Here is a 25,563-nt window from a genome sequence, read left to right as displayed (position 1 = left end):
ACTGAGGCCCCAGATCAGGAAACTCTTGTTGATAGTGTTCACTGCTACTTTAATTTCCTTCCTCTCAGAACTTGTGCAGATTTTCAGTAGCAAGCATGTGCTAGAGAGATGCAGATACTCAGAGAGAAGTGGTGTATAGGATGGCTGCCAAAAAAAGGAAACACATTCAGAACTGAAACAGCTGTGGAATGGAAGGGAGACGTTGAGTAGAAGCAGAAACTACTACACGTAGGTGTGAACACTGCACATGAACTTCAAAAGGCAGGAACAGCATTTGCAGGATGGAAAAAAATCATGAGGATAAAACAAATTCTGCATTGGTACCAGTGCCTCTTGCTGCTGAGAGGCTGATGAATGAAGTGCTGAGTGAAGAGGCTGGAAGAGGTGATCTCTCTGATGGAGAAAAAACAAACAGTGTTTCAGGCAGAAGCTCCTGGCAGAGAAGGATGAATTAGCTAAAGACAAGTAAGGCTGAGTGTTTCTAATATAGATATGGCAGGATGAAACAGATGGATTTTTTCCTCCAGATAATGAATATAGAGGGAGCACTCAGAAAAGTCCTTTTTTTTTCTTCTGAAATTAGGCAGCTAAAAAGACAGCTGGGGAGACTAGAATCTGGTAAACAATAAAAATTAGGCTCCAATCATTGAATTGTGTTTACTGAAAGAGCTGCAGATATTCATGGAGAGATCATCACCAGGTGACTGGTCCTTTAAGGTGAAAAAAGCCCAGTTTTTGTGGTGCCACCACCACTGGCACCTGTGAAAGAGGCTGCAGGGGGGTAAAACAGCCCTGGGAAGTTTCTGCCTCTCCTAAACCAAGGGTAAACTAGAAATTGATCAACTGGAAAAAAACCCAGATAGGAAGATTTCACAGAGTAAGAAGATGCAATTATTTAAAGAGCAACAAAGATTTCACATCAAGCCAACATCAGCTAAAGAGCTTTAGCTGAAGGGAAAGAACATCCAGCTAAAGGGTGAAAGGAAAAAGCTACAGGTATAATGTTTGTTTTGGCCTTGCATGCCTCTCATTCACTTTGGAATATTTAAACTTTTTTCAAAAGCTCTCCAGATATTTGAGGACCATCAGTCAAAGATACTTTAGGATCAGTGGCATACCTGTACCCAGGAAAGGACTGGCACAAATGTCTGATTTATATAGAGAGGCAGTCAGGTCCTTGCTTTCTTTCCTCTATGGCTCAAAATTTCCCTTTGGAGAACTCCAAAAAATGGAGATGGAAAGCCTGTCACAGTGGGTGGAACACATTTTCCCAAAGAATAACTAAATTTAGGTGTAATGAGCATCCTTTGAATTAATCTTAGTCTGAAACCCTGGGATGTGGGAACACAGCATTTCAGTTGTACCTGTTCAAAAGACTTTAGTTGGTTGACAAGTGATAGATCAAGTGTATAATCTTTAGGAAACATTATTGTGTTGCTTCACATAATTATCTTGCACACCCCAAGATCAGACTATTTCTGAAGTGGGTGAAAAAACTGATATTTGAATTTGATAATTAGGCAGCATTTCAAGGCTCTGGTAGTTACAGATAACACAGGGAAAGAAATTTTCTACATCCTAAAGGACTGCTGGTTTTGATGGAGCTCAGCAAGACCCAGCAATGATCCAGAATGTGAAGCTGTTTTCCTGACAGTGTGGGCTTCAGCACTGGAATGAATGACTGAGTGCTGCTCTGACTGTCGATGCAGGATATTGCAGATGTTTTGTCCATCAGGACATGGACTGTGGAATTTTGTAGAATGAGTATAAGTGCTACACTGGCTTTCAGCAGATCTTAAAGTAAGAATACTTACAGCTTTATTGCCTCCTGAGCACATGGCCTGAGCAGTGCAGAAGAAGAGCCAACCCTTTTTAACACTGTCTGTGTCTCCTGCTTGGCCCTGCATCTGAGCGCACTGCTGTCCTGACTGAGCTCTGGCTATGTGCTGCTCCTTTCGCTGGCTGCACTCAAACACTTCATAAACATTCTTGAGGAAGAATCTGAGGTCTTGAATGCTGCAAAATTCCTGGTAAAGACTGCTCTCTGGGGCCTGGTCCACAAGCCTAATGGCTGGCTAATTGGCAGTATGCATCCCATATGCATCCCACGAGGTGACTCATAAATCAGGCTCAGGCTGAGAATAGTGGGGGCAGATGTTGCCACTTTGCTTCTTAGACAGTCTGTGTGTGTCTCTCTTGGCTCATTATTATGGAGTGAAAAGATGAGTTTCTAGCCTGGTTTTGGAATAAATCAATACCCATGTCAGCATGAAAAAAACCCCCAACAAACAACAAAATACCTCTGAGAACTGCCCTCAGCCTTTTTATTTCTTTTTCTGGGGCTACATGCTTGCTCCTTGGGAGCATGATGAAGTCCAAACGCATAATCTTGAATAATTTGGGCACTCAAATAATTGTGACCATTGTTGAGGATGGGAGAAGAAGGTGGTGAAGGTCACTGCATTTCCAAAGTGTGAGACTATTTTCACCTCCATTTGGAGCCCTGATGAGGTCACTCCTTTAGGGACATGCATTTGATCTTAATAGATGTTACAGGTGACACTGGGTTCTTAAAACATTTTGTCAAGAAGAACAATCAGTGCATGCTTCTTGAAGATTTTTAATTACATTTCTTGAATTTTCTAATCTTGAAATAAAAATTCCTGCATCAGAAATAAAGAATAACACAACTCAAAGTCACATCTCAACTATGCTGTTTTCTGAAAATATTGTATGAAAGACATCTCAAGGTTATACATCATGGAAATGGATCAAATGGCAGCATTTATTAGAGGGAAGAAAGTCAAACCAGATGTAATGGGAATCCTCATCTGCTTTCACTAAAACTGAAACAGAATCTAGTTTTGATGTTAATTTGAATAGCAGCCTGTGAACCATATTTCAGACTTTTAATGGAATTGTAAAATCCTAAATTTGAGGTTGGGATAATTTGATAACTGAATTCTACTTCTCCTCTTTCAATGAACAGGAGTTAAATGTTCTTACTTAACATGTGTACATATATATTTGTATTTTTCCAAAATGGCTATAGGTATTATGCCTTTGTTTCTGTGAGGGCTATTTAATTTTGGATAAATACATTATATATCTGAATTTTTTTTCTAAAGTCTACTGCTTTCTACAAAGTAGTTACACATATTAGAGTGTCTTTCAGTTCATAATATTTACTAACACATATTAATGTATTAGATCCCATGTACCCTTTTTAAAATTCTAGGCTAACAAACTTTTCTTCTTTTTTTTTTTTTGCTGAATCTCTTGCTGTGAACACAAGTTCTGGGTTCATTTATCTTTGCAGATTGCCTTCAAAGCAGCCCACATGTAATCAGTTCTGTTTCCTTTTACAGTTTGTCTTGCTTCCAGACTCCACCACAGGTCTTGTAATGTTTCCACTTTCAGAGCCCTTTTTCCATCACTTTCCAGCTGAGTAAGGCTTGAATTGGGTGGGATTTCTGCTGGAACCTCACTGCTATTTCTCTACAGTACAGGTGCAGACACTTCTCTGTGGCTCATTAGCAGGTACCTAAAATTCTGGTCCTGTGTGCAGGGTGTCCCCTTTCTTGACTTGCAATTCAATGACAATGAGGTGGGGTTTGCCAGAGGCCAGCAGTACAGCTAATCCTGACAGAACATCTGATTATCTTTAGCTGAGAGACTACAGACTTTTAGGGGCGCTTTCCACAGAAACAAACTGTGATGCTGTTATTAACATCAGACTTATGGAACACAGAGCCAAGGCTAGAGCTCATTCTGGAGTAGATTATAAGGAAAAAAAAAACCAAAACAACACACAGAAAAATAAACAAAACCCACAACTCCCCAAACCATAGTCTTTGCTATCCTTTCGTTTGTTTCAAAATGTGAGTAGGCTGCTTTTGTACTTTGAAATATATTTTTGATATTTATTATAATAAAATATCCTGTTGCATTCTCTTTCCCTTTTAAATATGTAGCTTCTCTATATTTTTTTCTCTAGTTATTATTTTCTTTTTTTCTAATTATTGTAATTGCCCAAATACAGAACAAGTTCTGCACAGCAAGCAGCCTCTTGCCTACCCATGCTCCAGCCTTACCTCCTCACTTCCCAAGTCTGATCTGCTTTAGTCTGTTTTGCATTTCTAAGTAGGTGGGAGCCAGGTCCAGCTTAGCTGAACAATTCCAGGTTCTCTGTAGACAGAGAACTGCTGCCATGCCCAGAAAAAGCAGCTGCTCAGCAGCACACCTCCACCCTTTGGAGGTGCTCTCCTGTTGCTGGCAGCAAATCCACTGTCACCCAGAAACTGCCACTTCTAGAGGTGCAAACCAGACACTGAGGGTTCCCAAACTGAATTGGAGTATTTGGTGAAGTTTGAGGCACCCAGTCTGAGGCACGACTGGTAAGTGACATTCATGCATAGAGGGTTTTCTCCCTAAGCTAAATTGCCTGAAAAGCCTTCTTGTACACAGGAACATGGATGTACTTCAATCAAAATAAGTGTCAGAGATCACAGGGTGAAGTGAAAGCCATCTAAGACATTTCAGGCTGCCTGCATAGTAAAGGAATGCATGTATGCTGTTGCTGTTAGAAAAGAAGCCAACATCATGTAAATCCAGCAGTACTTCTTGCTTGCCTTAAATCAATGGACTTCTGGTGCTATTCCTTACAGTCAAAAAATATGCCAGGAAAAATCTGTTTCCAAGCTGACAGCCCTTTCTCAGAACTGCCCATAAGTACCAGGGAGGATGGAAAACTGGGCAGCCAGGCTGCAGAGGTGCTTAAGGGAGGAGTTTGCCAGCAAAAGAGAATTGCAGAGTTTGAAGCATAGAAAGATGTTCAGTTTTTCCCAGAGATCTTACTAAAAATTTCTAATTCATAGAATGAGAAAAGTAATATCCTAAACCAAGGAATCTAATAATCTTGTCTCTCCTCCTTAATCAGTAATTTTTAATATGATGCTGGACACTATGAGCATAATGTATTCTCTTCCTGATGCTTTTTGCTCTAATGCTGGATTGAAATACTGCTCTGAGAAGGGATGGGCAGACAAAGGTGGTACATTCTTGTAGTCTGAAGGAGCTCTGTGGAGACTACTTTTAATCCAGGAAAATGTTTTTATATAATTAGAGAAGCAGCCTTACAAGCTACTCTCTGAAGATCTCAAATAACAACCAGAAAGTTTTTATATACACACCCATAGCCTATATTACGCTATAAGGTCTGCAGAGAAGTCTTGTGATTTTTTTACCCTACTGCCACATTGTATTGCTTAATGGAAAACTTTGGTAAGAAAGAGGAATTTAAACAATAGGCTTCCCACCAGTGCCTTTCTGCCCCAGCTTCCCTCCTTGCTGCAGCATATTCTCCTGGCTAGGAAAGCTGCTCAGAAATTGCAAGTTAGTTCATCTTCACTTTAACAGAAGTCTTAACAAGATGACAGACAACTGCTGCACACCAAAATTTAGAGACCAGCTCCTGCATCTCATTTAGCCTATTTTTGGTGACAGGCTCATCCAAACTGTAGTGGCCTCATTATTTCTGTACCTTTCCTATGCACTGTTGGGATTCCCAAGGGAAGGCCACACGTGCTTATATGATCATTCAGGGTGTTGATGATGCAGAAGTTTACTCTCACAGAATTAGAGAAGGTATTAATACATTGTAGAATTACACAGAGGTGGGTGGGAAGAAAAGTGATAAAATTGTGTGTTTATAGGAAAAAACTTGTAAAAGTGTATTGCAACCCTTATTTTGTGCAAAAATATGGCATGCAAAGTACTCAAAGCACATCTGTGGGGGTATTTTTAAGCCACTTTTGACTTCTGCCAATCACATTGCAAGGCAGTCTCCATTGTGCAGCTAATGTCTCATCTGGAACAAAAGTTTGTTAGCTAGGGGAAATGGAAAAACCTTGTAAACATATAATGCATCTGTAATGAGTCCCAAATTAGAAGAGTTTAAGTGTTGATATTAAAAAAAAAACCAAACAAACAAATGAAAAACAAAACAAAACCCCAAAATCCCAGAAAACCAACAAACCAGAACCAAAATAGAACCAGACAATTTGGAAGCAAAATTCCAATTCCATTTGACTTCACCTCTCATTTGAAAACTGCAAATGGGTAAGTATGGAGATTAAACATTGGACATCAAAAATAAAGGGAGAATAAATCAAATAAGATAGAATCAAAGAAACATTAGGATCACTTGCTTTTCAGGTAATATGAAATTCATAATTTCAGGTGGAATCCATCTATGAAGAAGAACAGCCATCAGATCAATCCCTGGCTCTGAGACTGGGGTCACTGGCAGAATTCTGGAGGTTTTGACCACGGGTTGGTTTACACAACAGCAGGCTTCCCAGTGAGATAGGGTGTACCTGTCTCAAAGGGGGAAAACAATCTTTGATCATAGGTTAAGATGTCTCATTGAAAAGCTTTAAACTGGATTTGAAGGTTGAAGAGGATAAAACCAGGCTTGATAAACTTGGGAGCGCCACAGGGATGTTTGAGGGATGTTGTTCTAGACAGATCCTTCAGTCTGCCATCAAGTGTAGGCTGGGGATGGAGACCCATGTGGCAGCAAAGACAGAAGGGTATTGATGTGTTAGAAACCACAGAAGTGCCTGAAACTGGTTGTGTAGGAATTAGGGTTTCTTCCCTGCAGAGGGCATTTGGATCAGTACCCAGCTGGAGCACACCTATAATACACACAGGATGGGTAACAAACAGGAGCTGGAAGCCATTGCACAGCAGAAAAACTGTGACAATTGCCATCATGGAAGCATGGTAGATGAATTCTTGACAGATTGAGACTGACTGTTCAGAAAGGCCAAGTGCCACATCATGCACTTGAGTCACAAAGAGTCCATGAAGTGCTACTGGCTGAGGAAGAGTGGTTGGAAAGATGCCCATTGGAAAAAGACCTGGGGTGCTGGTTGACAGCAGCTGAACATGAGCCAGTGTGTGCCCAGGTGGCCAAGAAGGCCAATGGCACCTGGCCTGTATCAGGAATAGTGTGGCCAGCAGGACCAGGACAGTGATTGTCACCCTGTACTCAGCAGTGGTGAGGCCACACCTCGAATCCTGTGTCCAGTTTTGGGCCCCTCACTACAAAAAAGGCATTGAGGTTCTGGAGTGAGTTCAGAGAAGGGAATTGAAGCTGGTGAAGGTCAAGAGAACAAATGTTATCAGGAGCAGCTGAGGGATCTAAGGGTCTTTAGAGAAAAGGAGGCTCAGGAGGCTCCTTATTGCTCTCTACAACTACCTGAGAGGAGGCTGTAGCCAGGTGGGAGCCAGCCTCTCATCTCAAGTAACAAGTGGTAGGACAAGAGAAAATGGCCTTTAGCTGAGCCAGGGAGGCTTGGAAAAGTTTCTTCACTGACAGGGTTGCCAAATACTGGAACGGGCTGTCCCGTGAAATGCTTGTCATCATCCCTGGAGGCATTTGAACGATGAGTAGATGTGGCATTTGGGGTGACAGCCTAGTGGTGGACTTGGCAGTGTTAGGTTAACAGTTGGACTTGATGATCTTTAAGGTCTTTTCGAACCTAAACAATTCTGTGATTCTAATTTGTGATTCTGTGACTTTAGCTTTCTATTCCTATGGAAATACACAAAAGAGAAATATCTCTTTTAAACTAAGTCCTTAAAGCAAAGATACTGCTGAACTGGTCTGAAGCAGTACACACTGGCACTGATTTACCTGGGCAATCCCCAAAATTACTGAAAACCTTCACACTTTAAGGTCTTGGAATTAAGTCCTACTTCATATCTCTGCCAGTATGTGTCTGGCACATTTTTGTCCTGAGCCTAGCTGCGTCTAGCTGTCACTAACAGCTTTGTTTATTAGGCACTTAAGTATTCCACAAATAATTCTAAAAAAGAGAGGTGTAATAGCTAGTTAGTTTCCATATTAGTAGTGTGTTAGATCCACTACAGCAAAAATGCAAAGTTTACTTAACAGCAAGAAGTGTATGACTGTAAATTTTAAACACTTACTTCCTTCACAAACCACTGGCAAAAGGCTGGGCCAATCCACTCTCTTGCATGAATCCCACAGTCTATCCAGACAGCTTTCTTGTAGGGCCGTGATCTTTTACCTAACTTGAAGTGTGAATATTCACAAAACACCAATAGATTGCATCACATGAGTGAAAACACAATAATGAGAAAATAGTAGAATATGAGAGAGGCTAAACCATTTTGAATTTCCTCATATAAGGGAACAAAATTTACTGTTTTAAAAGGTATGACAATGTTAGGCGGGTGTGCCATGATAATGAGGCTGACTTAGGGAAAAAATTGCAGCAGAAGTGAGATCTGTAAGTTCCTCTTTTATGAGGAATGATTATACATGGAGTAGGGTGAGGAACAATGACACTACATGAATTGCATGATGGTGAATCAAATTTTCAGAACTCTTCAATAGAAGATGAAAAGAAAATACATTGAAAGTAAGATTTTCTTGCATCTTGCTGACACACTCTAATTTATGGTCCTAATCATGTGACTTGAGAGCACACAGCCCTGAAATTTTGTCAGTAGGTAAACAAGCAGCATTTGTGGCACATGCTGAGAAGGGCTCCACAGTCCTCTGGGATCCCTCTGCAGCATAACTGCTCTCCGAGTTGTCTATAAACAAAAAGCTTTCCAATCCACTTAAATCCAAATCCTGCTAATGGAACTTGTCCTGTTACCTTTCTCCATGCATATCCAATCCAGGTAAATAGGATTTAGCTATTAGTTTTCCAGGGTTTTTTCCCATTTTTCATTAAAGATGACATTCAGAGAGATACTTAGATTTTAGCAACTCATCCTTAGGAAACACTGTTAAGCTGTGTCTCTGGTGTATATGCTGTAACATAAATAACAGTGTCTGTTCCTGATTCCAGATTTTGGTCTCATTAATGACTATTTAATCTTTACCTTGAGTACATACAGTGGTCTCCCTTCATAGGATTTTCCGACAGAGAACATGTGAACAAGATCTGAATAAGTTCTATTCAGATAATGCATCCAGTCCTCGATCTGCAAACACAAAAATAAAATCATTCAATCTTTGCATTTCTTGGGAAGAAGCTGCAATACATTTATTTGGCTCAGCTCTCCATCCTCTCTCTCTTTTTTTATTTTTTATAGTTTTTATTTTTGTCGTGTCTTTTTTTGTTTTCACACTTTAACCACACTTTTATTTGGCACTCATAGCTCTACAGCCAGAGGCTGGATGCAGCCTTCACATGGGATTTTTTTTCCATTTCATTGTTGGGTATGACTGGAATACATAAGTTCTCCGTCGAAAATATGGGAGTGTGGCTAATCCACCATTGCCACTAAATATTAATGGCAGGAAGAAAGAAGGTCCATGTTTCTTCCTGCCAGAACACAATGGCAAACAGATTTCCATGCAGGACTCTGTGCTACCTGCAGTATTTGTTTAGTGGGCACCAGATCTTGTGATGCAGCACTCTCCATGCTCAGCCTAGTGACTTTGCTTTTGTGCAGACTAAAACTGTATATGTGAGCACAGTAAAATCAACAGGAATTATTTACCCAGCCATCATCCAGGGTAGTATTCCCCAGAAATGAGTTTGTATCTAAGTGTTTTTACATACTTGTACCTCCTGCGCAAATACTTAAGCATTTACTTGTATTGCTTAATTAAATGACTTAGTGTGACCAATCACTCATTGAAATCTCTTATTCAACCAGAGAAGAAGACCTACTTTAAAAACAAAACTCAGATGCTCTGAAAGACAGTTTCATGTAAAAAAAAACCTTGAATACAAATATTAAATAGATTTTTTTTTTCAAGGAAGTGCCTATTTTCAAAGAAAAAACACAGAACATTCCTGAAGACGGACAGGTAACCAGAACTTGTAGGGAGAATGAAACCTTAGCCTTACTAAACACAACATTGTAGTAGATAAGAGGTACAATATGAATTTTAATTCACCTCTTCCAGGGAGTGGTACACTTCATAGTTATACTCAGGGAGGGACCTTCGATTCCTATGGGACCTCCCTCCAGTTTGGTTTTCTATTGCTTGCTGTAGGTCTGATATGAGAATCCTAAAAAAAGATAGTGGTATTATTGAAAAACTAGAAGAACACACAATCTAAATCAGAACAACAAATCATGTTTAGAAGAAATATAGCAGAAGTTAAACCATCCTGACTTTACTTCATCTGTTACATTCTGACAATAGAGCGCTTCAGGCTCGCTTGAATAAAAGCTGCCAAATGAATACTCGAGCTGCTTTGAAATGTAGCAGTGCCTTCAAAAACACAATAAGCTTGTTAAATGACTGAAACAGAATGATGTAAATAATGTAGCCAATGTGAAGAAGCACCCACTTTCATTTGTTTATGGAGCAACATTTACTGTCTTGTTTTATAATCCAATCATACTATGTGATCCTGGATCTTCAAAAACTGATTTCAAACCATTTCAAAAATCTTTGTAAGCTTAGGAAACATGGACACACTTTCTCTTGGGAGTGTCATGGAACATTACATATATCTACAAGTTGTGGAGGCAAAACAAAAAATTAAAAACTTGGTAGCATTATCATTCTGTCTGAAACAAGAAAAAAACAGCAAGCAAAAAATCTAAACTGGGCTTTGTTGTTTACATTATTTACTCTGCTGTAGTTGTTTGCCAGTTTTGTTAAAATAACTCAGGAAAAATATGAAAAGTGCTAAGTGAAATTTAAATATACTTGCATAAAAAGTGAGAGGTTCTTTGCATTAAGAATAAAATGCAGGAAAAATTGTGTAAGCTGAAACTTTTCTGTTTTATGGCAAAAATAAAAAATGCCACAAATACAAAATTATAATATAGAAAACATCTAAAAATAATTATAATGAAGAAGCTGAAGCATCCATCCATCCCACCAGAGAGTAGCAGAAGCTGGGAACACTGCCACAGATATCTGTAACAACACTAGTGTAAAACTGAGAGTCATCCTTGTATGCCCTCTTCTCCTAAAGCATGGCAATGTGCAATCACCATGCCACTAATTCACCACTCCCATAAAAAGACAGTCACATTCAACCTTTTACATTTTTATAGGCATTAGCTTCTGTGATTGGAAAAAGATGGAAAGAAATGGCATTTACTCTGCTCCTAACTCAGCTCTGCAGCCAATGCCTCAAAGGTAATAGGTCTATCTGCATATAGAATCAAAGTAAAGGTTATTCCCATCTTCCAATGCAAGAGTGAAGTAGTTGTATAATTAGGAATTACATTGTTCTACATCAGCAACATTCATTAAGCAAACTAAAGGATTATAGTCTTGACTTGTAAGGTGCTCTATGTGCTATAAGACCCATACTGTAAAGCTGATTAAAGGTGTGATTTTTTTCAAGTCATTAGGGCATCTGATAGTTTAAAAAAATGCTGGACTGTTTCAAAGAATTCTGATTAGTATAAGCACCTACCAGAATCAAGCTCATTCTGTTAACTTATGCATCTTGTACTCTGAATGAGATTTGATAATTTTTTTTTTACTTCTAAATGATTATGTATTGTGTGTGTGCTTTTAACACAAAGGCTCTTAAGTCCCTCAGGTCTGAATGCAGCGTAAGTGGCTTCTTTACTAAAAAAACAACCGAGGAAACTTGGTGAAGAGAGTTTTTCTGATGCCTGGCTTGTTTTCATGGCCATCTTGTCAGGAAGTCAAACCCTAAGAGAGATGAGCCTGTTTTACAGGCAAGTGCTGGTCGTTATTAAGGATGTTGAAATGCTTCCTGATTTTGTAAATGTGTTTGAATTTAGGGAAGCATCAGGGCATCAAACTGAAATTTTACCTGGAGTTTGGCTCAGACTTTTGGCTCAGTTCCAAAAGGGATGTAGAAATTTGACTCCGTTGTATGTGGGGGAAAAAAATAATTTTTAAAACAAAGTGAAAATCAGCTATGTGAAAGGAGCTGTACAAAGTCTTGGCTGTGGAGCTGCACTCCAGCTCAGGGCTGTGGTTCCCACCCCAGCTGTGCTGTGGGCATGGTTGTGCTTGGCCAGCCTGCTCCTGCTGCTCCCTGACTATGGTTGTTATTGCTCTCAGGGTGAATCCTCCCGGCTTTTGTGGAGTTACAGATCTCAGCAGGCTTGTCAGGACAAGCACATGCTTTACAGGGTTTTGTTCCTAATGGCTGGGACCATCCAAAACAGGCGATGAGGAGAATAAGAGGGAGAGCAAAGGACAAGTCTGGACCTGGTAAAATGCTGCTCAGTTTCCCTCCAAGTACACACAGCTTGTGTGCCAAAAGTCAGAGAGATTTTCTCTGTGGAAGATTAATCCAGTGTTTGTAGCATGTTTTTTGAGGTAAACTGCAGAGACCTTTTGCTCTGGCAGATCTTGTGCTTGCACATTGCTTTGCAACCCAAGCAGAGGTCTTCGAGTACAGAGAGTGTTTATAACACATATAAAATGTCCTTCTGTCATTTCATTGAAGGTGATTACTGTGAGCAGGAACAGCAGCAGACATGAATACAACTGCTGGGTCACAGTAATTAGGGAACATTTTTTTATAAGCACAGGAAAACAATTAGAAAAAGCCCCATCTCAGTTTTAAACATAAACAAAACCAAAGCAGTGCTGAACCCACATGAAAGTCACTCTGAACTGCAGCTATGGAGCTTGTGTACTTAATTTCCTTATGTTTGTTTCTGTATTTTTAGAACAACTAATTAAGAAGAGAGCATTGTTATAATAAAAACGTGATTCTGATGAGTACTTTACATATGTATACATTAATCTACATTATGATTTACACCATCCTTTTATCACTGAGAAATAAGTATAAATAACCTCATGTAGGTCTTTATTCAGCAAATGTTTGAGAACTCATGAGCTGATTATTCAGATGCTTAGGCATGCCATTGAGAAGGCTTTAAAACAAGATCATTACTCTTATCCCGTACATCATATGGATAAATATGAAAGGATAAGTATACTCCAAAATTACCTTGAATTTTTAAGGAGCATTATAAATGATATGTGAAACTAGAAGTACTGCATTTGTACTGTATGACTTGCACTGGTCACTAGGAATGGAGAATAATAGAAGTAGTTCCTGTATAATTGATGCAAAAGTTTTGCCTCTGCATTTGCAGCTCACTTGTAAATAAACCTTGCCTGTGCTAAATAAAGAAAGAGGCAAAGCAGGCTGCAGAATTAGTAATTACCAACCCTCCCATAACAGATGTGATTTCACATACATTGAAAACACTTCAGCTTGACTCCAAAGGAGGACATTTAATTAAAGCTGCTGCCTGTGGGAGATTTGCAGCTCTGCCATTAAAGCGGTTGTTCTCTGGGCAATGCCGAGCTGTCTGCCAGCCTAATTGCTGTGATGTGGAAGGTATTTTCGAGCACTCTTGGCGTGGTAGGTGCAGACCTGCCCCAAGGCCAGCTCTCTGGAGTGAGGCACGGGAAGTGGAGCGTGGGCTTACGTGTACTGGATGTTTGCTTGCTGGAGGAAGGGCAGCAGGCTCCGCGTCGCGTTCTGCGGGACTCGCACGTCAGCGACCGCGCCTTCGACGATGTGGAAGGGGCTGCTGGGCTGCCACAAGTCCACCTGTAGTGCAGGAACCAACCTGTAATTCACATGCATTCAGTGTAGGTGGGGAAGCCCAGGAGAAAGCGTGCTTGAAGGTAGGGCCAACCCTCTAGGCATGGTAGAGACGACAGAACTGCATCAGCTGGTCCAGCTCGCCGCCTGTGCTAACGGAGCGGATTTTGAGGGTTGATTGTGTCCAGCTTACCACAACACTCTCCTGGGAGATTTGCCAGTGGGAACAGAGAACAGTCTTCAGAATATGCCTCCTCAAACAGATCAAAACAAAAGCTACTTCCAACTTCATGCACCTCCTCAGACTGCTATACATTCCCAACTCCTATGCAGTCCGTGATTCTTTTTCACTTTGCAAGGCATTTTCTGTGTTCACTAAAGCAATAAAAAATGCTAAAGAGCTATAGAAACATTTTCTGTGTTCACTAAAGCAATAAAAAATGCTAAAGAAATATAGAAAGCATAGCGCCTGCCACTGTTTTTGTGAAATATACTAGAGCTTTATTCTGGATAAAGCTGATCAGAGGCCACCAACAAAATGAATACACAATAATTTTATACTAAACGTCAAAATAACAGGACTAAGATAATCAGATTATTACAATCTTGTAAAAAATAATAGCTACCAAACCACTATTGTTATTGCGCTATCTGTATATGCACATATGTAAGGGATGTTTCTTGTCCATTTTTACTTTCTTTTGTTGCCAAATCTGAAATACACTTGGAAATTTTAGGGCATGAATTTTCAAGAAAACAAGAAAATTTGCAAATCCCTTTTTCAAAGGGATTTGAAACTCAGTGTTCTGCACCTTGTAAAAAAATAGTGTACTAGCACATACTCTTCAACAGAAGTGAGCACAGTTTCTCCTCAGCCAGTGTGAGGACAGTGGAAAGAACACAAGTCAACAAAACTCTTTCCAGAGCTTCTGGATATTCATAGGAGATTAAAAATAGGAGTTTCAGCAACAATCTCTGTATCAACGCGACAAAGAGGCATGCCAAGATCCACAGGCCTTAAAAATGCATTTGGGAGCTGAATACAAGGAAGGAAATTGATACTGACTACATGTCCACACATTTCTTAAAGAGAACCTAAAAAGGATTAATGCTTGATGAGTGTCTTTTGGTTTTTTGCCTTGTATTTTCTGTTTTGTTGCAATCAGCTGTGCCAGACTGCACTGATAAACTCTTGATACAGCTCATGAGTGTCTACTGCGCTCCAGATATCTTAAAAGATTTTTATAATTTATACTTTAAAATCTTCTCCCTTCTTTTATGCCATAGAAGCTATTTGAAAACATCAAAGGCATTTACCTGGTCTTGCTATGGACCTCATTTGCAAGTGGAGTACAGTCTTGCAACAGGGAGATTACAGGGAGGCAGGTTTAGTTCTCGCCGTTTCTCAAATGACCCTGAGTCAGAGTATCCTAAGAAGGCACCCAATGCTGAACCTGGTGCTGCCTCTTCAAGCAATGGTGACCTCAGCTCAGTAAATCCAATTAAAAGCCTGCTACTTCAGAAGGAGCAGAGCTGAAACACGGGGCCAGCCTCTTCACATTCTTGCCAAAACCACACTTTGTTTCATGCTGCCACGATATGGTCTCTGGATCCAAGTCCTGGTGGTGGCTGGGTGCAGCATCTATTGAAGTCTAACAAGACTGGCAAAGTTCATGAGGCTTGTGAAGCTGACAGCAGCTATGACAGATGGTCAGTAGAAACCAAAGTCATGAATTAAATGGTGCTAAATGCTGCTTACCAATAAAGATCATCTCACTGCACTAACACCCTATGTTTGTTAGTTTATTTTATCTGGCTTTCATATTTTGATAAATTATAGGCCCCCAGTGAAATTCCCCTCTATTTCAACATGGGTAATTTCACACATGGTTATAATATGTGTGTTTGACTTTTACAAATAGCATGCCATATGTGTATTTGACTTTTAAGATTTATTCCTAAAAAATATACATCAGAAAGGGTAATTTTGTTGCTCTTAGAGTAACAGTCTATCAATCAGCTCAGCTTGAGCCATCTTCATAAAAATAAAAACAAATTGTTACATACAAGCTAAGAACAACTGAAGTGTCTCCTGGCCAGCTGCAATATCTAAGCACACAAAACTGAAATAGAAAAAAACTGCAACAAATCACAACTGATCTACACCTGAAATATATCTTTGTTCTTGACAGTTACTCAGGATTTATTTTGGTGGAACTTTCCATCACCATGGAGGTGATAAACCAACCAAAAGTCACACTATTAGTTATAACATCACCAGACTCTTTAAGATCTGAGGTATTCTAAGTGTTCCTCACATTATTGCCTGTAAGTGAATATCAAAAGCAGAAGCAATCTTCTTTTAACTAATGAAATCTGTGGCATATTGCCACTATCCTCTTTCAGTGAAAATGCAATATTTCACTCCTGGCATTGTCCTGGAAGTGAGACAAAAAAATCCCATATTTAGAGTGCAAATCATTCTGCTTCATCTCAGTTCCCTGTTTGGGTAATTTGGCTCCTTTGACTCCCACTTCTCATCCTTTCCAATGTAAACAAAGCAGTCAGTGATTCTCTGGGAGATGTTACCTGTGCTGTCCAGAGTACCACTTCAGTCACTGGCTGGATTTTGCCTTACAAAGCATTTAACAAGGAACATGTCTCTCCAGCAGACATCTTATATATATTGCAGCTGTCAGCTTGTCCTTGGTGTGACAAGCACATAAAAACTGACAAACAGAAGATGGGTTTCAGAGCAAGCATGTTTGGACTGAGCAAGTGCCACTATCCTCTACTCACTGTCATCTTCAGGACACTTCATCATTGCATCTCCCATGGATACTGAGGGTCTTATTGAAGTCATTACTCTTATTTCAGCATCATTCCTCTCACAAATATGCCTTGGATTTCCATGCTGGGCTCTGCTGGCTAGTGAGTGGCAGTGAAACAAATTGCTGTCCTACCCTCTGCCCTCTCTGTGATGGGGTATTGTTACACCCACTACTACACATGAGCCTTTATAGACTATTATGGAGTACCAGTCAGTGCCAAAAGATTTCTATTTGCTGTATAGGTGGTAGGATTTTCTAGATGGGAGGAAGATTCTTCAGCTACAAAAAAAAAACCCCAAAAAACTGGTGCAGAAATCCTACAAAACTCCCTGAGTGTACAGCCAAATATTTGAACCTCAAAATTCACCTGGTATCTTGAGGCTAGAGGAAAAGCAATATGCTTTAAAGCACGTCTGCAAACCTAAATATTCTCATTTCCTTTGCAGAACACTCTTATTTGCACATCTTTTCTTGTCTTTCAAGCAGCAGGTTGCCTTTAAAAGGTGTTGGGATGCTTAAAGCCTCTGGATAATAAGCAGAGCCCAGGCAAGATTTTTCAGCAAGTTCAGAGTTTGGACCAGGAGACCAATTACTCAGCACCTGCCACTCAAGTGTCACCATGAGTACCTGTTCTCATTCCCTGTGGCTCCCCAGATGCACAGGGAATGCTCTTTCCCAGAATCTCGCTGGAGGCATGAGCATCCTGTTGCTTTCTATGAGGAAAAAATTGTATGTAAGAGCACACAGGCAGGTCTCTTTTTCCAAAGCATTTAAACACGTTATTGCTTTATTTAACAAAGAAAGTGTTAGAGATTATTAACTTTAACTACATTAAAATTAGTCTTTTTTAACTGTCTGTTCTTTTTTCAACCTCACTTGTCCCATTAATGTCCCTGTGGTTCAATATTTTCTTAGGAAAGCCAGGTTTCTTTGTAGGCAGTTTCTCTTTAAACTGAGGTGTTAAAGACAGCTCAAATAAATCTATCAGCTCTTACCTGGACACCTTCCAAGGTATAGCAACCCTGAATTCATCACTCATGTCTCTAGGTTTTGGTCAGTAGAGCGATGAAAAGTCAAGACAAAGCAAAAGGACAAATATTTTAAATAGATTTGGGTGCTTAACTAATGGAGTCAGAATTTCTTCCAAAGTTAAAATTATGCAAATAATTTTCCAAGAATACAAACGCTTTGTTAGTATAATCCTACATATCACAAATGGTGTACAGAAAACTCTTTTGCTCTGCCAAGACAGAAAACAGAACAGGAAGATTTTTATTCACTAGTTCAGTTTTCCTCCAGCTCATTCCATGCCCATGGAAAGGAAGCTTGGGAAGAAAAGAGTCTCACTGTTTTTCCCCACAAAGACTCTCATGGCTGCATAAATCCTACAGTCTTTTTTTAAATTCAAGTCACAGAAATAAATCCCCAGCTTCTTCAACCCATGGGGTTTAGGTTGGTCTTTGAAATTAAAGCCATTTTCTTGGGCAGTGACCTCCAGTTGTCCCTCGCTGCCTTTTCATAAGCAGATGTTTAATTTCTTCTTCCACTTAGTCTGAAAGGAAGATGCTCAAAGCTCTCATCAGGTCTGCAATTATGTATCAATCAAAAGAGATGATTGATGTTTGTCATGAATATAACTACAATAACTTTGCCATAACTTACATTTAGTACCTGGAAAAATAGTTTATGATTTATCTGTGCTATTCCCCATGAAGACAGTAATTTTGTTATATGTTTTATTACCTAGCAACTCCAGTTTTTATTCCTACTGAGTTGTGTCCAGCAATACATGTGCTAAAGCTGACCTTGTCCTTAACATCACCATGAATGGATTTCTTTGAGAAATGCTGTCAACTGCAAAGTTCAGAATATAATTATTGTTATGATGCTGTCAGTTGAAATGGCTTGGCATTTCTGAGTCTCTTGTAAAAGGGAAAGTGCAGTCAATAATGAAAACAGGGGTGCTCTTTGCTCATGGGCTCTTTCAGGAAACGTGGGTTTCCCATTTATATCCATGTACTCATGGACAGACACATAAAAACAAAACCCTAAGCAGTCATGAAAGTCATTAGATAAGTTTTCAATTATAAATCCAATTGTAGAAGGCAGAGAGTAGAAGTAGAAACTGCTTTAATCTTACTGGTGTCATCAGAGGTCTGAGCACCTGAGTTTTTATCCCATAATACACGGGAAACACAGCCACTTACACGTATGCACACAAACACTCCTCACACACACGTGTACAGTGTGCCACAGAATTTCAGACTTCTGTTGGTACATCTGAAAAGAAAGAAGCATGCAGGAATGACTCCTGTTCCCTCTGACACTGCTGCATAATTACAGCAGTGCTGTGGTTCACCTGGAAAGTGCAGAACTGCTCCTCTCAAATGTCTTCACCCTTGCAAATGTTTTCACGACCAGGACTGATTTCATCCTCACTTGCTCCTGCCAATTAAGGAAACTTAATTGACAGTTCTGATTGCCAATCAGCTTCAGCTACCCTTTATGTGCTGCAAAATGGTCCAGTGGCAATCCAGTGTGGAATTCCCTGTGCTTTCTAAAAGGACTTACTAGGCAGTCCCAGTGCAAAGTAATTTAGGTTTCTGATTGAGTGCACTAGACATTTTACTGGCTCTAACTTTTCAGTATTTATTTGCTTTTCAGTGAGGCTGGTAAGAGTAATTGTGCCAATAAATCGGGAATGATTCATGGGATTGCAACAACCTGGCAGGAGCAGAACGTGAACAATGCACAGATTGAAGTTTTGAGTTTTGCAAATCTTTGTGGAACTATAATGAAGTAATGGTCTTCCCACTCTATTTACACTGGTATAATTTTACACATGGCTCTACATTGAAAAGAACCTGTAGGCTATTCCTCAAGAGAGTCACTGAGATAAAACTCATACCCAATTATATAGTAACTGAATATCTGTTCTTACAAGTACAGATGCCACTGGGCTAAGTATATTTGAAAGATGTGAAAAAGTCTTTAACAGACTCATTAAAAAAATGGCCAAACCCTTCTTTTGTTTATTGTTAAGCTATTTATATCTTGGTTCAAATTGCAGTTGTTGCTGCACTGCATGGGAAATGGAATAGTAAGCCCTGGATTTGATTCTGCTTCGACTGGGAGTGTGCTGCTGACTTTGTTGAGCTCAGGCTCAGGCTTCCTCAGAGGAAGCAGATTCCTTCCATCTCAGAAAGCCCATGCTATCTGTGTCTTGTGAGAAAAATACTTTCATTACCTGGGCTATTCTGCTCTATCTTGTATTTTCCCACTAAAGTTTTTCTGCAACAACATTTTCCTTCTGAGCCTGGCAAGTGGTTTCCAAACATGTATTTTGATATATCGATGAATACCCTCTGTTGTCACCTGATGTTCTTTGTGTATCTGAAATATTCTGACTGGAACCCTAAGCATGAGCTAGGGTAAAATCTAGACTGAAAACTAAAGGATCTAAAGCATCATTTGCTGTAGGTGCAAAGTAAAATGCAGGCAGCCCTGGCTGCTGAGCTAGTTCTTTGCTTTTGCAAATAAGAATAGCTCCACTTGGGCTGACAGGCTTTCTTACTGCATTTTCAAACAGGCTTTTGTCCTCTGAAGCCTTTTAAAGCATTTTCCTGTGGAGGTGTAAACTATCAGATTTATAGCCAAGTGATCCTTTTCCTCTATGAGACATTTTTTCTGATTCCCTGAACTGCAATGACAGGATCAATTCAGGGATTACAATGGATAAGCAGCTGCTGTATGGGCTAGAAAACAAACAAAAGGGCATGGAGTTCTGGCTTCAAGGACTGCTAGGCTGGCTCCTCCCAAAGTTGAAGAAGTGCCTGGCTGTGCCCAGGAATTTCTTTTATAAAAACTACTGAAGAATGAGGGGTCTAACTCTATTATGCCAGGAATGTTCACAGAGCAGTTGCTTCTTTGCTACCTATACAAACAGTCCCGATCCCAGTCAGGCAGGCGTTATGTGATAAAAAGAGCTTGTAGACCACTGATGGAGTAGAAGTTATCACTCACAGCTCAAATGAAGTGCTACTTCAAAAATATTGCTTACAAAGGAAAATTCCAGAGCAGATAAACAGAATCTGCTGCATCTGAGGACCCAAGAAAATCCCCGTTTGTTTCTTTGCAAAGCACTTGGGAATGTGACATTTGTTTCTGTCATTCAGGTCCAACAGAATTAAAAGCATGAAATGGCTCATAAATCAGCAACAGGCTCCTCAAATTGTCTTCTGAACAAGAAAGAGCAGGAGAAAACAGGCATTCATTGGAGAGATGTACAAAGCAGAGGGACAGCAGATGGACAAGAGGAGTCCTGGGGGACAGAGAATGGGCAGTGATATTCATGTTACTGTGGTACTATCATCCTAAGTATTTGTATTTCATTTGTTGCTTACTGAAATAATTTGGAAATTATTTGAGTGGAACAGTGAACCTGCAAAAATATATTTCTGGTATTAAACACTAAGTCAGGATTAAATATTTGTACCATATATGTAAAAAGAGAAATTATTTATAACAAATTCAAGACTGGCACCTGTGATGGCATGACAGCAGCAGCCAATCTAAAAGCTGGACAGTGATGTACAACTAGGAGAAGAAATAATTCCCTGAGTTTGCACTTGAATTGTCAAAGTATTTGCTGCATTTTAGTCCATAACAACCCTATGAAAATGTTCCTCAGCACTGCTATGCTATATACTTGTCATACATGTATAGTGTAGTTGCATACTATACATCTTTTATGAAAGTCAAGGCAGGAGCTCCAGCATCATTTACCCCTGTCATACTCACTGTCACATCTACCCCAGTGGGCTTTGGCACAAGATCTGTGCCAAACGTGTCCAAGGATGTGGGGTGGTGCTGCTGGAAGGAAGCACCATTACCAGGGTCTTAGTTTTCTTCCCCACAGAGACTGACAAAAACGATGTAGGAACATGCTGGAGACAAGAGATACTGCTGTACACATACTGATGGCATCTGCCAGCTGCTACTATCTCTGCCACTCATTGAAAAACAGAAAATGCCATCTCCTGCCTCAACAAAGAGCACGGCTCTCTGTTCCCCACCTGCTCATTTCTTCTGACCTCAGACACATATTACCCTAAGAAACACGTGCATACCCAGCAGTGCATGGTGCACAAGAGTTTCCTGAGAACTGTTCTTGTTCTTGACAAGTTCCTGAGAACTTGTTCTGGAGAGATGCAGTCCTACAGTGAGGGGCTGGTGGGGAGGCACAGGGAGCTCTGCTCAGCCTGGCTGAGACAAGAGTGGTCTGGGCCAGAGCCCCCTCTTTCTGCTTTGAGCTGATCTGACTCATTATATTTAGGCTTCTATATTTAGCCTTTCCTGTAGCTGAGTTTATTGGTTGAATACATGCACGTTCAGGCAATTTTACAGAACTCACAGCAGAAAAATTTTTATCCGTACAGCTGGCTATTTTTACTGGCAGTGTAGATTGACATGCTATGTTCACCCCACCAGGGAAAAAAAGCAATATTCTGTCACCTTAAAGTTAACAGAACCAGCCTATGAAGGAATCAATTTATAATAATGATTAATAACAAAGTACTGTGGGCAATGGAGCTACAGACCAAAACTAATTTGTGGAAATTACTTAGCAAGTGATTATGACTAATGTGATTTGCCACTGGGCAATTCATGAACAAAAGTAAAATGTGTGGAATGAAACATTCATTATCCATTAGTCACTCACTATAGGCAGTGGCATTCATACGGTAGCAGAGCCTGGACAATTTGGGTAGAATTCAGGGATTTGTTACACCAAGTATTATATGGACTTTTTTACTTTTTCCCTTAAAAAAGAGAGGCAAATATCCCTCCTGAGGAGCTCCAGATGCTAGGCTTCAGATGTTCTTGGGGACTACAACTGCTGTAAAAATGCATAAATTAACCTTACAGCTCAGGTATTGGTAGAAGAGCAGTCCTGCTTGACATCAAGAGGTTTCCATGTGGACTAAGAACCCTCAGTAGTCCTTGAAATTCTTGGATGAATTTTGGGGGTTGTTTTAGCTCCACTGCCACTGTCCAAGTTAATCACTGGGGACACACTTTAAGATACTTCAAATACATCGAGATGTATAGCCAGTTCCCAGATGATCCCTCAAGGATGTCTCAGTGTAGGTTTCTGTAAATGCCCATTCAGAAAGTATTCCTTTGGTGTCTGGTGCTTCTCCCAAAAGGGATTGACCTTGCTGACCTTTATGGCTTCAGCATGGCAAAAGGCAGAGCTCTCACCACTTCCTTCACCACTGGCCTGGCGTTAGAACAGACTGTAAATGACAAAATCTACTCAGGAAAAATCAGTGGTAAGGACAGTAATTAAGAAGCTGGCAGATAAAATTAGTGAAATTTTATTTATGACACATTGCTGTTCTTTCACTGCTGGTTTATTTTCTTCTTGGTTCTTTTCCCTTTGTCCAAATCAGTAGACAATAAGGAGGGGTATTTTTGCATTTGCTTTTTTCTCTGCCTGACACCAAAATACATTGCCCTTGCAATAGGATCATCAGGATCATTTTTTCAAGCTTCTTTGTGATAATGCCCTTCAGAGGGATAGTGTCATATGAACTGAACAGAAAGGAGTTTTTTAATAATTCTTTGGATTATGAGATGTATGCCAGAAGAAAAGGCTAAATCACTCTGCCATACAAGTGTCAATTTAAAGGATGGCTGGAATGAGCACAGAACACCACAAGTCTGTAGAAAACCTCCCTCCACCAGACACAGCAAGGAGGAAGCCTGGGACAGGAGGGATTATGTTCCCTTGGCCTTATTACCACAGATGGTCTGTTCTGTGCAAGGAAATCCTGCAGCAGGCATACAATCCATTTGTGCAGAATCTATTCTGTGCTTGCACTGTCCTGGGAATTTATTCAAAATATTTATGTTGTGCATGGATCACAGCGGGGTAAACTGGGCTCCCCAAATGACTTTTGCACCCCAGTTCCTGTTTGACTAATGGGGACTAATCCTGACATTTCTAGAGAGTGTAAGTTTTGGACCTCTGAAATATACCTCATCTCTAATAGACTGACTTTCCAGGATAGAGAAACACGTCTGAATTGAAACCCAAGTGCATGTACTCTTCTCAATTCACCAACAAAAATGGTATAAGTTTTATTTTTATTGACTTTTCTTAATCTTATAATACTGACAATGGTAGAGAATACTATCTGGCCACATCATAACTCAGGTTGAAAACTGAATTTTGCACAACACTGAGTAACATAAGAAAACAGTAATGTCTTGAAAAGATCCTAGTTCCATCTTTATTTCCCCCTTGAGGAACAGAATGTATGAGTAATGTAACAGGTTGGTATTAATTTACTGCTCAAACCAAAATAAATTCAAAGGAGATGTGTCTTTAAACTAGTTCTGATTTTCTAACTCCAAACTGAAAAAATCCAAAGTGCAGTCTTTGTAATTATAGCAATTCATACATCTCTGTTGACACTCCTGCTCATATTTCTGCTGTTTGTCAGGCATATTGTGTTAAGATGGCAACAGGGCTATATCTGGGGTTTGCTTGCAGCTTATTTTGCACTACTGAGGTTTTTGGGGTTTTTTGTGCACTGTCTTCCATTTTCTCCAGAGCATATAATCAGCATTGTGCTTAAAGGCTCGTATTTGAAAAACAGAACATAAATCCACTGTACATTGAATTTCAACTCTGGAAGTCTGGGGGTGAGAGAAGGACAGGGGAGAATTGACATGGAGACTTAAAAACTGCACAACTCCAAATGCATGGTTCTCCAGTGGTGGTGGCTGGTGACTTGCAGCCACAACTGAAATTCTGCTGGTATTGTAAGGACTGGGCATTTCTGAGGATTGTCATTATTGATCCACTTCTTCATGAGGGAATAACTTGAGGGGTTTTGTTTGCAGGGTGGAAATATGATAAATTAATGTTAAACATATATATTACTTGTTATCCTCTTGGGTGTTTCTTCCACCCCATGCAGATGGGCAGTGAAGCAGCTGCAGGTGGAAGAGCCCTAAGAGCTGACATGCAGCCAAACCCAGCCTGTGCTCATGAAACTGGGTGTCACTACACTCTCTCTTTTTTGAGTCATCCTTTCAACCTCCTCAGCTTAGTTTCTCATCTGAATCAATCATTTTCTAATTAACTAGTCAGATTCTGCTGAAGTTTGCCAAAATTTTATTATCCTGCTCTCAGAGTTACAGAATGCAATTATTTATTCAAGTTTCTACCGCTCCCACTTTGATTTGAAGGAATCTCTTTCTGGGAGCCTAAGGGAGCTCTGTAATGAGAAACAGTTACAGGAAGGTGAGTAACCCCTTTGCTTCGCAGGCTTTACAATATGAGGGGAAAGGAAAAAAACACATGTGCTCCCTCTTTATGTTCCAACATCCAGGGGGGAGAAATTAATGCAAAAACCAGCTTCCACATGTATTGCTCAGGTTTATGGTTAGGTTTTTTCCTAATTGGGAGTAAAACAAGTATCCTTTTTGGGGTGTTACAGTAACATTCACAGGTGAAGGTCAGGCTCTTAGTAAGCAGCGCAGGAACAAATGTGAGACAATATTCTTTAGGAGAGCCGGGCATTACAGGGCAAAGTGTCCAATCCATGGCATCATGACACTGCCACTGTTCAACATTGAAAATTTTCATGAAACATGTGCACAGGCTGGATGTCTTGAGAATGGGGGTTGCAAAGCACAGCATGTTGAACAGGGAACTGACCAAACACTGCGTTAAGAAGTACAGATATGATGAAGACAGCCTCAGCTTTCCTACTTAAAGCCAGTAAGGTGCCAACGTCCTGACCGCTGGAGTATTCACAGCAGTAAGCCTTCTCCTGGGCTAAGGTACCTAAGGTAGATCAGTCCTCTTTCTTTAAAAAACACTAGCAAAATAGCTTCAACACAACTGAAAGATGGAAGGGTGTAAGAGCTCTTCTAACACCTTAGTTTTGTTTTATTTGGTATGCAGACAGAGACTTGATTTGCTTGTATCCCAGATGTTAACTATTGGACTAGAAAATGATATGCACCTTCATTTGCTCCTCACTGAGAACACAATCATTTATGTAAGCTTCAACAACAGAGGCAGAATTACATCACAGACTGCCTCACAGTTTGCTGCAGTTGAAGGCAGTGAGCAGCCCAAA

At 40.1% G+C, this 25,563-nt stretch overlaps 1 protein-coding gene across 1 annotated transcript in view; it reads right to left on the bottom strand.

Annotated features, from left to right (window-relative positions):
• CPA6 (carboxypeptidase A6) overlaps nt 1-25,563 on the bottom strand; it is a gene marked incomplete at both ends in the record, with an annotated part of 79,589 nt that overhangs the window by 17,392 nt on the left and 36,634 nt on the right. The window contains 4 exons of the mRNA XM_084216783.1: nt 7,999-8,103; nt 8,926-9,027; nt 9,953-10,067; nt 13,453-13,577. Coding sequence (XP_084072909.1) covers nt 7,999-8,103; nt 8,926-9,027; nt 9,953-10,067; nt 13,453-13,577 — 447 coding nt within the window. The remainder of the gene's footprint in view (nt 1-7,998; nt 8,104-8,925; nt 9,028-9,952; nt 10,068-13,452; nt 13,578-25,563) is intronic.

Source organism: Fringilla coelebs (assembly GCF_963513975.1).
Source record: "Fringilla coelebs genome assembly, chromosome: 1".
NCBI classification, from domain to species: domain Eukaryota; kingdom Metazoa; phylum Chordata; class Aves; order Passeriformes; family Fringillidae; genus Fringilla; species Fringilla coelebs.
The sequence above is the reverse complement of the archived record's forward strand: the minus strand, read 5'-3'. Positions and strand labels throughout refer to the sequence as shown.